We start from the raw sequence: 12,500 nt of genomic DNA on the forward strand, positions 1-12,500 counted from the left end.
CACCACATGGTCGTCTTTAGAGAGGAGAGAGGCCGACACCACATGGTCGTCTTTAGAGAGGAGAGAGGCCGACACCACATGGTCGTCTTTAGAGAGGAGAGAGGCCGACACCACATGGTCGTCTTTAGAGAGGAGAGAGGCCGACACCACATGGTCGTCTTTAGAGAGGAGAGAGGCCGACACCACATGGTCGTCTTTAGAGAGGAGAGAGGCCGACACCACATGGTCGTCTTTAGAGAGGAGAGAGGCCGACACCACATGGTCGTCTTTAGAGAGGAGAGAGGCCGACACCACATGGTCGTCTTTAGAGAGGAGAGAGGCCGACACCACATGGTCGTCTTTAGAGAGGAGAGAGGCCGACACCACATGGTCGTCTTTAGAGAGGAGAGAGGCCGACACCACATGGTCGTCTTTAGAGAGGAGAGAGGCCGACACCACATGGTCGTCTTTAGAGAGGAGAGAGGCCGACACCACATGGTCGTCTTTAGAGAGGAGAGAGGCCGACACCACATGGTCGTCTTTAGAGAGGAGAGAGGCCGACACCACATGGTCGTCTTTAGAGAGGAGAGAGGCCGACACCACATGGTCGTCTTTAGAGAGGAGAGAGGCCGACACCACATGGTCGTCTTTAGAGAGGAGAGAGGCCGACACCACATGGTCGTCTTTAGAGAGGAGAGAGGCCGACACCACATGGTCTTCTTTAGAGAGGAGAGAGGCCGACGCCACATGGTCGTCTTTAGAGAGGAGAGAGGCCGACGCCACATGGTCGTCTTTAGAGAGGAGAGAGGCCGACGCCACATGGTCGTCTTTAGAGAGGAGAGAGGCCGACACCACATGTTCGTCTTTAGAGAGGAGAGAGGCCGACACCACATGGTCGTCTTTAGAGAGGAGAGAGGCCGACACCACATGGTCGTCTTTAGAGAGGAGAGAGGCCGACACCACATGGTCGTCTTTAGAGAGGAGAGAGGCCGACACCACATGGTCGTCTTTAGAGAGGAGAGAGGCCGACACCACATGGTCGTCTTTAGAGAGGAGAGAGGCCGACACCACATGGTCGTCTTTAGAGAGGAGAGAGGCCGACACCACATGGTCGTCTTTAGAGAGGAGAGAGGCCGACACCACATGGTCGTCTTTAGAGAGGAGAGAGGCCGACACCACATGGTCGTCTTTAGAGAGGAGAGAGGCCGACACCACATGGCCGTCTTTAGAGAGGAGAGAGGCCGACACCACATGGCCGTCTTTAGAGAGGAGAGAGGCCGACACCACATGGTCGTCTTTAGAGAGGAGAGAGGCCGACACCACATGGTCGTCTTTAGAGAGGAGAGAGGCCGACACCACATGGTCGTCTTTAGAGAGGAGAGAGGCCGACACCACATGGTCGTCTTTAGAGAGGAGAGAGGCCGACACCACATGGTCGTCTTTAGAGAGGAGAGAGGCCGACACCACATGGTCGTCTTTAGAGAGGAGAGAGGCCGACACCACATGGTCGTCTTTAGAGAGGAGAGAGGCCGACACCACATGGTCGTCTTTAGAGAGGAGAGAGGCCGACACCACATGGTCGTCTTTAGAGAGGAGAGAGGCCGACACCACATGGTCGTCTTTAGAGAGGAGAGAGGCCGACACCACATGGTCGTCTTTAGAGAGGAGAGAGGCCGACACCACATGGTCGTCTTTAGAGAGGAGAGAGGCCGACACCACATGGTCGTCTTTAGAGAGGAGAGAGGCCGACACCACATGGTCGTCTTTAGAGAGGAGAGAGGCCGACACCACATGGTCGTCTTTAGAGAGGAGAGAGGCCGACACCACATGGTCGTCTTTAGAGAGGAGAGAGGCCGACACCACATGGTCGTCTTTAGAGAGGAGAGAGGCCGACACCACATGGTCGTCTTTAGAGAGGAGAGAGGCCGACACCACATGGTCGTCTTTAGAGAGGAGAGAGGCCGACACCACATGGACGTCTTTAGAGAGGAGAGAGGCCGACACCACATGGCCGTCTTTAGAGAGGAGAGAGGCCGACACCACATGGTCGTCTTTAGAGAGGAGAGAGGCCGACACCACATGGTCGTCTTTAGAGAGGAGAGAGGCCGACACCACATGGTCGTCTTTAGAGAGGAGAGAGGCCGACACCACATGGTCGTCTTTAGAGAGGAGAGAGGCTTTAGAGAGGACACCACATGGTCGTCTTTAGAGAGGAGAGAGGCCGACACCACATGGTCGTCTTTAGAGAGGAGAGAGGCCGACACCACATGGTCGTCTTTAGAGAGGAGAGAGGCCGACACCACATGGTCGTCTTTAGAGAGGAGAGAGGCCGACACCACATGGTCGTCTTTAGAGAGGAGAGAGGCCGACACCACATGGTCGTCTTCAGAGAGGAGAGAGGCCGACACCACATGGTCTTCTTTAGAGAGGAGAGAGGCCGATACCACATGGTCGTCTTTAGAGAGGAGAGAGGCCGATACCACATGGTCGTCTTTAGAGAGGAGAGAGGCCGATACCACATGGTCGTCTTTAGAGAGGAGAGAGGCCGACACCACATGGTCGTCTTTAGAGAGGACAGAGGCCGACACCACATGGTCTTCTTTAGAGAGGAGAGAGGCCGACACCACATGGTCGTCTTTAGAGAGGAGAGAGGCCGACACCACATGGTCGTCTTTAGAGAGAGAGAGAGGCCGACACCACATGGTCTTCTTTAGAGAGGAGAGAGGCCGACACCACATGGTCGTCTTTAGAGAGGAGAGAGGCCGACACCACATGGTCGTCTTTAGAGAGGAGAGAGGCCGACACCACATGGTCGTCTTTAGAGAGGAGAGAGGCCGACACCACATGGCCGTCTTTAGAGAGGAGAGAGGCCGACACCACATGGTCGTCTTTAGAGAGGAGAGAGGCTGACACCACATGGCCTTCTTTAGAGAGGAGAGAGGCCGACACCACATGGTCGTCTTTAGAGAGGAGAGAGGCCGACACCACATGGCCGTCTTTAGAGAGGAGAGAGGCCGATACCACATGGTCTTCTTTAGAGAGGAGAGAGGCCGATACCACATGGTCTTCTTTAGAGAGGAGAGAGGCCGACACCACATGGTCACCTTTAGAGAGGAGAGAGGCCGACACCACTTGGTCTTCTTTAGAGAGGAGAGAGGCCGACACCACATGGTCACCTTTAGAGAGGGAGAGGCCGACACCACATGGCCGTCTTCAGAGAGGAGAGAGGCCGACACCACATGGTCTTCTTTAGAGAGGAGAGAGGCCGATACCACATGGTCTTCTTTAGAGAGGAGAGAGGCCGATACCACATGGTCGTCTTTAGAGAGGACAGAGGCCGATACCACATGGTCGTCTTTAGAGAGGAGAGAGGCCGACACCACATGGTCGTCTTTAGAGAGGACAGAGGGAGGATAGAAGGGGCTGAGAAAGTGAGGGGAAAGGAAGAGAAGTTTCTGGGAGAGAGTGAAAGAGAGAAAAGAGGAGGATCTGAGTGAGAGAGAAACATATGTTTCCCATGCCAATAAAGCCCTTTAAATTGAAATTGAACTTGAAAAGAAGAGAGAGATGGATAGAAATGAGAGAGATTGCTTTGGCAATGTAAACATATGTTTCCCATGCCAATAAAGCCCTTTGAATTGAATTGAGAGAGAGAAAGAGAGAGAGAGAGAGAGAGAGAGAGAGAGAGAGAGAGAGAGAGAGAGAGAGAGAGAGAGAGAGAGAGAGAGAGAGAAAGCGAGAGAGAGAGAGAGACAGTGGCGGAATACCTGACCACTGTGACTGACCCAAACTTAAGGAAAACTGACTATGTACAGACTCAGTGAGCATAGCCTTGCTATTGAGAAAAGCCGCCGTAGGCAGAACTGGCTCTCAAGAGAAGACAGGCTATGTGCACACTGCCCACAAAATGAGGTGGAAACTGAGCTGCACTTCCTAACCTTCAGCCAAATGTATGACCATATTAGATTACACAAATCCACAAAGAATTCAAAAACAAACCCAATTTTGATAAACTCCCATATCTACTGGGTGAAATACCACAGTGTGCCATCACAGCAGCAAGATTTGTGACCTGTTGCCACAAGAATAGGGCAACCAGTGAAGAACCAACACCATTGTAAATACAACCCATATTTATGTTTATTTATTTTCCCTTTTGTACTTTAACTATTTGCACATCTCTACAACACTGTATAAAGACATTATATGACATTTGAAATGTCTTTATTATTTTGGAACTTCTATAAATACAAATCGCTTTCTTTACGTGATAACTATTTGTCTTTTTCTTGTCTTCAAATCCCTGCCAAAAGTCAGGTGACCTAAGCGCTTCCCAATATGGAGTTGCAGGTCATGTTTGTGCATATCTCTCCTATGTGCAAACCATTATGGCAGTCATTTTACTTAAGGCCCTCGATTTACAAATACAAATCAAAAGGTGTTTGTTTGTGGATAGGGAATTGCATTTGTGGAAAGTGATTTACATTTGTGGATTGGTGATTTACATTTGTGGATTGGTGATTTACATTTGAGGATTGGTGATTTACATTTGTGGATTGGTGATTTAAAGTTGAGGATTGGTGATTTACATTTGTGGATTGGTGATTTACATTTGTGGATTGGTGATTTACATTTGTGGATTGGTGATTTACATTTGTGGATTGGTGATTTACATTTGAGGATTGGTGATTTACATTTGTGGATTGGTGATTTACATTTGTGGATTGGTGATTTACATTTGAGGATTGGTGATTTACATTTGAGGATTGGTGATTTACATTTGTGGATTGGAGATTTACATTTGAGGATTGGTGATTTACATTTGTGGATTGGTGATTTACATTTGAGGATTGGTGATTTACATTTGAGGATTGGTGATTTACATTTGAGGATTGGTGATTTACATTTGTGGATTGGTGATTTACATTTGTGGATTGGTGATTTACATTTGTGGATTGGTGATTTACATTTGTGGATTGGTGATTTACATTTGAGGATTGGTGATTTACATTTGTGGATTGGTGATTTAAAGTTGAGGATTGGTGATTTACATTTGTGGATTGGAGATTTACATTTGTGGATTGGTGATTTACATTTGTGGATTGGTGATTTACATTTGAGGATTGGTGATTTACATTTGTGGATTGGTGATTTACATTTGTGGATTGGTGATTTACATTTGAGGATTGGTGATTTACATTTGAGGATTGGTGATTTACATTTGAGGATTGGTGATTTACATTTGTGGATTGGTGATTTACATTTGTGGATTGGTGATTTACATTTGAGGATTGGTGATTTACATTTGTGGATTGGTGATTTACATTTGAGGATTGGTGATTTACATTTGAGGATTGGTGATTTACATTTGAGGATTGGTGATTTACATTTGTGGATTGGTGATTTACATTTGAGGATTGGTGATTTACATTTGTGGATTGGTGATTTACATTTGAGGATTGGTGATTTACATTTGTGGATTGGTGATTTACATTTGTGGATTGGTGATTTACATTTGAGGATTGGTGATTTACATTTGTGGATTGGTGATTTACATTTGTGGATTGGTGATTTACATTTGTGGATTGGTGATTTACATTTGAGGATTGGTGATTTACATTTGTGGATTGGTGATTTACATTTGAGGATTGGTGATTTACATTTGAGGATTGGTGATTTACATTTGTGGATTGGTGATTTACATTTGAGGATTGGTGATTTACATTTGTGGATTGGTGATTTACATTTGTGGATTGGTGATTTACATTTGTGGATTGGTGATTTACATTTGTGGATTGGTGATTTACATTTGAGGATTGGTGATTTACATTTGAGGATTGGTGATTTACATTTGAGGATTGGTGATTTACATTTGAGGATTGGTGATTTACATTTGTGGATTGGTGATTTACATTTGTGGATTGGTGATTTACATTTGTGGATTGGTGATTTACATTTGTGAATTGGTGATATACATTTGAGGATTGGTGATTTACATTTGAGGATTGGTGATTTACATTTGAGGATTGGAGATTTACATTTGAGGATTGGTGATATACATTTGTGGATTGGAGATTTACATTTGTGGATTGGAGATTTACATTTGTGGATTGGAGATTTACATTTGTGGATTGGAGATTTACATTTGTGAATTGGTGATATACATTTGTGGATTGGTGATTTACATTTGTGGATTGGTGATTTACATTTGAGGATTGGTGATTTACATTTGTGGATTGGTGATTTACATTTGTGGATTGGTGATTTACATTTGAGGATTGGTGATTTACATTTGAGGATTGGTGATTTACATTTGAGGATTGGTGATTTACATTTGTGGATTGGTGATTTACATTTGTGGATTGGTGATTTACATTTGTGGATTGGTGATTTACATTTGTGGATTGGTGATTTACATTTGTGGATTGGTGATTTACATTTGAGGATTGGTGATTTACATTTGAGGATTGGTGATTTACATTTGAGGATTGGAGATTTACATTTGAGGATTGGTGATTTACATTTGTGGATTGGTGATTTACATTTGTGGATTGGAGATTTACATTTGAGGATTGGTGATTTACATTTGAGGATTGGTGATTTACATTTGTGGATTGGTGATTTACATTTGTGGATTGGAGATTTACATTTGAGGATTGGTGATTTACATTTGTGGATTGGTGATTTACATTTGAGGATTGGTGATTTACATTTGAGGATTGGTGATTTACATTTGAGGATTGGTGATTTACATTTGAGGATTGGTGATTTACATTTGAGGATTGGTGATTTACATTTGTGGATTGGTGATTTACATTTGTGGATTGGTGATTTACATTTGTGGATTGGTGATTTACATTTGTGGATTGGTGATTTACATTTGAGGATTGGTGATTTACATTTGAGGATTGGTGATTTACATTTGAGGATTGGTGATTTACATTTGTGGATTGGTGATTTACATTTGAGGATTGGTGATTTACATTTGAGGATTGGTGATTTACATTTGAGGATTGGTGATTTACATTTGTGGATTGGTGATTTACATTTGTGGATTGGTGATTTACATTTGAGGATTGGTGATTTACATTTGTGGATTGGTGATTTACATTTGTGGATTGGTGATTTACATTTGTGGATTGGTGATTTACATTTGAGGATTGGTGATTTACATTTGAGGATTGGTGATTTACATTTGAGGATTGGTGATTTACATTTGAGGATTGGTGATTTACATTTGTGGATTGGTGATTTACATTTGAGGATTGGTGATTTACATTTGTGGATTGGTGATTTACATTTGTGGATTGGTGATTTACATTTGTGGATTGGTGATTTACATTTGTGGATTGGTGATTTACATTTGAGGATTGGTGATTTACATTTGAGGATTGGTGATTTACATTTGAGGATTGGTGATTTACATTTGAGGATTGGTGATTTACATTTGTGGATTGGTGATTTACATTTGTGGATTGGTGATTTACATTTGTGGATTGGTGATTTACATTTGAGGATTGGTGATTTACATTTGAGGATTGGTGATTTACATTTAAGGATTGGTGATTTACATTTGAGGATTGGTGATTTACATTTGAGGATTGGAGATTTACATTTGTGGTTTGGAGATTTAAATTTGTGGATTGGTGATATACATTTGTGGATTGGAGATTTACATTTGTGGATTGGAGATTTACATTTGTGAATTGGTGATATACATTTGTGGATTGGTGATTTACATTTGAGGATTGGTGATTTACATTTGAGGATTGGAGATTTACATTTGAGGATTGGTGATTTACATTTGTGGATTGGTGATTTACATTTGAGGATTGGTGATTTACATTTGTGGATTGGAGATTTACATTTGTGGATTGGAGATTTACATTTGTGGATTGGAGATTTACATTTGTGGATTGGTGATATACATTTGTGGATTGGTGATATACATTTGTGGATTGGTGATTTACATTTGAGGATTGGTGATTTACATTTGAGGATTGGAGATTTACATTTGAGGATTGGTGATATACATTTGTGGATTGGAGATTTACATTTGTGGATTGGAGATTTACATTTGTGGATTGGAGATTTACATTTGTGGATTGGAGATTTACATTTGTGAATTGGTGATATACATTTGTGGATTGGTGATTTACATTTGTGGATTGGAGATTTACATTTGTGGATTGGAGATTTACATTTGAGGATTGGAGATTTACATTTGTGGATTGGAGATTTACATTTGTGGATTGGAGATTTACATTTGTGGATTGGAGATTTACATTTGTGGATTGGAGATTTACATTTGTGAATTGGTGATATACATTTGTGAATACTTGTGGCATAATATTGATCCCATATAGGCCCTATATGTGCCACTAATCCTGTAGACCAGGAAGTAGAGAGTTGCAGGAGCTGAACCACAGTGTGCTGCTGCTACACTTCTAGAAATGAAGTCAACCACCTGACTGTCTTTGGCGTTTCACACTGCTGGGTCATGTTCTTTATGATATGCAACAGAAAACACATGAAAACATTTTGCAATGGAAAACAAAAATGAGGGCTCATTGTACAAGTGCAGCTTGTCCCTACTTGTTTCAGTCCGTTTTCTTCCGTATGGTGTCTAATGAACACGAACAAGCATGAAAAGTGTGTTATGGTTTAGGGAGGATTAGATTATGTCATGTTATGGTTTAGGGAGGATTAGATTATGTCATGTTATGGTTTAGGGTGGATTAGATTATGTCATGTTATGGTTTAGGGAGGATTAGATTATGTCATGTTATGGTTTAGGGAGGATTAGATTATGTCATGTTATGGTTTAGGGAGGATTAGATTATGTCATGTTATGGTTTAGGGAGGATTAGATTATGTCATGTTATGGTTTAGGGTGGATTAGATTATGTCATGTTATGGTTTAGGGAGGATTAGATTATGTCATGTTATGGTTTAGGGAGGATTAGATTATGTCATGTTATGGTTTAGGGAGGATTAGATTATGTCATGTTATGGTTTAGGGAGGATTAGATTATGTCATGTTATGGTTTAGGGAGGATTAGATTATGTCATGTTATGGTTTAGGGAGGATTAGATTATGTCATGTTGTGGTTTAGGGAGGATTAGATTATGTCATGTTGTGGTTTAGGGAGGATTAGATTATGTCATGTTATGGTTTAGGGTGGATTAGATTCTGTCATGTTGAGGATTAGATTATGTCATGTTATGGTTTAGGGAGGATTAGATTATGTCATGTTGAGGATTAGATTATGTCATGTTATGGTTTAGGGAGGATTAGATTCTGTCATGTTATGGTTTAGGGAGGATTAGATTATGTCATGTTGAGGATTAGATTATGTCATGTTATGGTTTAGGGAGGATTAGATTCTGTCATGTTATGGTTTAGGGAGGATTAGATTATGTCATGTTATAGTTTAGGGAGGATCAGATTATGTCATGTTGTGGTTTAGGGAGGATTAGATTATGTCATGTTATGGTTTAGGGTGGATTAGATTCTGTCATGTTATGGTTTAGGGAGGATTAGATTCTGTCATGTTATGGTTTAGGGAGGATTAGATTATGTCATGTTATGGTTTAGGGAGGATTAGATTATGTCATGTTATGGTTTAGGGAGGATTAGATTATGTCATGTTGTGGTTTAGGGAGGATTAGATTCTGTCATGTTATGGTTTAGGGAGGATTAGATTATGTCATGTTATGGTTTAGGGAGGATTAGATTCTGTCATGTTGTGGTTTAGGGAGGTTTAGATTCTGTCATGTTGTGGTTTAGGGAGGATTAGATTCTGTCATGTTATGGTTTAGGGAGGATTAGATTCTGTCATGTTGTGGTTTAGGGAGGATTAGATTATGTCATGTTGTGGTTTAGGGAGGATTAGATTATGTCATGTTATGGTTTAGGGTGGATTAGATTATGTCATGTTGTGGTTTAGGGAGGATTAGATTATGTCATGTTGTGGTTTAGGGTGGATTAGATTATGTCATGTTGTGGTTTAGGGAGGATTAGATTATGTCATGTTGTGGTTTAGGGAGGATTAGATTATGTCATGTTATGGTTTAGGGTGGATTAGATTATGTCATGTTGTGGTTTAGGGAGGATTAGATTCTGTCATGTTATGGTTTAGGGAGGATTAGATTATGTCATGTTATGGTTTAGGGAGGATTAGATTATGTCATGTTGTGGTTTAGGGTGGATTAGATTATGTCATGTTGAGGATTAGATTATGTCATGTTATAGTTTAGGGAGGATTAGATTCTGTCATGTTGTGGTTTAGGGAGGATTAGATTATGTCATGTTGTGGTTTAGGGAGGATTAGATTATGTCATGTTATGGTTTAGGGAGGATTAGATTATGTCATGTTATGGTTTAGGGAGGATTAGATTCTGTCATGTTATGGTTTAGGGAGGATTAGATTATGTCATGTTATGGTTTAGGGAGGATTAGATTATGTCATGTTATGGTTTAGGGAGGATTAGATTCTGTCATGTTATGGTTTAGGGAGGATTAGATTCTGTCATGTTATGGTTTAGGGTGGATTAGATTCTGTCATGTTATGGTTTAGGGTGGATGAGATTCTGTCATGTTATGGTTTAGGGTGGATTAGATTCTGTCATGTTATGGTTTAGGGTGGATTAGATTATGTCATGTTATGGTTTAGGGTCGATTCTGTCATGTTTTGTGTATATTGGTTGGAGAAGTAAAAGTTTAGAGAAATCACAGCCAGAAAACACAGTTTAGATAATATATTTTTTTAGATAATATCGTTATAAAACAAATACTTTGAATTTTTTTTTTTAACAAAGACGCTTTCTCACAGCTTTATGACAGAGTTGATAAAAAGCAAGCATAAGGAGACTACAGAGGCTCGGACAAACAAGTGTTTGCAGTTTGAACTGATATCAGGTGACTTGGAGGAATCGTTGGAGCTGTGACTGATGCTAGACAGACAGGGGTGTGTGCTTTGCATTACAGTCAGGGTTCATTAAGATGCAAAACAATTAATCCAGGGATATGTACTGGTCTCTCATGCGATGTCATCTCAGGGTAATTCGATTTTCTGTCTAACGTTGATCCTTTCCACCACCATATGAATAGAATAGAATACATGCATTAGGCCTCATTTAATTAATAAACTATTCCATCATGTTGTATTAGCCATTTACAAACAGCTCTTTAAATAACTTGTTTACTACACCCAGTGTGTGAATGGCATTTAAAGGGTTATTATCACAGCCAGACCCAGCTCAGAACTGTCTGTCCTCAGCTCCAGTCCGATGCGTGTGGATAGTCCGGTCCACAGTTTGCGTGTTTCTCCGCATGTGTAGGGGCTAGGGTAAAAGCCTACATAGCAGCTTCTTTGTTTAGGAGGGACTAGGCATGGGAGATCATTTACAAGCCGCTAACGCCCTCACCCCATTGGCTGACGGGGCTCAGTCTGCGTCTGCGAGAGGCATGCAGTGTGAGCGTGTGTCTGTGTGTGTATGTCTGTGTGTGTATGTCTGTGTGTGTATGTCTGTGTGTTTATGTGTGTGCATGTGTGCGTGTCTGCGGCAGCAGCAACTGTTCTCGACACAGCGTCTGTCTTGCAGGCAGGCAGGCAGCCTCTCTCTGCTCTGGCGATGGTAGTAGAGAGCTCAGCTCTCCTCTCAGAGACTGATGTAGTAGTAGTCAGCTATACTTCTATCTAGAGGCTGAGGGGAGCAAAGCAAATCAAGATGGCCACCGGTACCTTGTAGGAATATAATGCTACCCAAACTGGAGGCTCAGTCTCTGAGGACAGACAAGGTAAAGCTGCCTGAGCCGTTAGCCCTGGAGTCTATTGTCTAGCTCCAGACAGATAGTGATACAGTACAGTAGCCTAGCAGGAGACGAGCCCTGGCTGTTGGGCTGCTGGTTTCAGGATGCCAGGATACAAACAATGTACTGTATGAAAGGTGCTTTACAGTGGAATGTATTATTATTATGATGACTATCTCTGCTGTTTAGCTGTGTTTTGTGTACTGTGTTTGTATTTGGAAACAGTTTCAGGATACAACTATGAGAATACAAACATTGTATGAAAGACTTGATACAAGTAGAGTTGATTGTTACTATTACTATTTGTGTTGGGCTGTGCAACCTCTAAATCACGAACGACGTGTGTGTGTGTGTGTGTGTGTGTGTGTGTGTGTGTGTGTGTGTGTGTGTGTGTGTGTGTGTGTGTGTGTGTGTGTGTGTGTGTGTGTGTGTGTGTGTGTGTGTGTGTGTGTGTGTGTGTGTGTGTGTGTGTGTTGTGTGTATATCTGTGTATATATCTGTGTGTGTGTGTGTTGTGTGGGGTGGGGTTGTGTTTCCAGGTGGGGTGCAAGGACGTGGCCAAACCAGCATTAAAGAAACCAGTTTCCACGGTAACAGACACCCTTCTCTTTTTTAGCCATGGTAGTGCAAGGGTCCTTCTGTGTCCTTCTTTCTTTCTCTCTCATTTCTTTTACAGTCATGTGTCTGCACCTGCTGTTCCTCAGAG

General features: G+C 42.0%; 1 protein-coding gene across 4 annotated transcripts in view; it reads left to right on the plus strand.

The window, feature by feature from the left end:
* LOC118380482 (methylcytosine dioxygenase tet3-A-like) overlaps positions 1-12,500 on the plus strand; it is a 115,416-nt gene that overhangs the window by 48,664 nt on the left and 54,252 nt on the right. Inside the window, exons 1-2 of one of the 4 annotated variants that reach the window (XM_052498761.1) lie at positions 8,239-11,782; positions 12,334-12,384. The exons of 2 other annotated variants lie outside the window; for them this stretch is intronic. In XM_052498761.1, coding sequence (XP_052354721.1) covers positions 11,741-11,782; positions 12,334-12,384 — 93 coding nt within the window. In that variant the 5' untranslated portion in view covers positions 8,239-11,740. Of the gene's footprint in view, positions 1-8,238; positions 11,783-12,333; positions 12,385-12,500 lie in introns of those variants that run through there. One more of the 4 variants, XM_052498759.1, reaches the window with a different exon arrangement.

Source organism: Oncorhynchus keta, chromosome 36 (genome assembly GCF_023373465.1).
Source record: "Oncorhynchus keta strain PuntledgeMale-10-30-2019 chromosome 36, Oket_V2, whole genome shotgun sequence".
Lineage (NCBI taxonomy): Eukaryota > Metazoa > Chordata > Actinopteri > Salmoniformes > Salmonidae > Oncorhynchus > Oncorhynchus keta.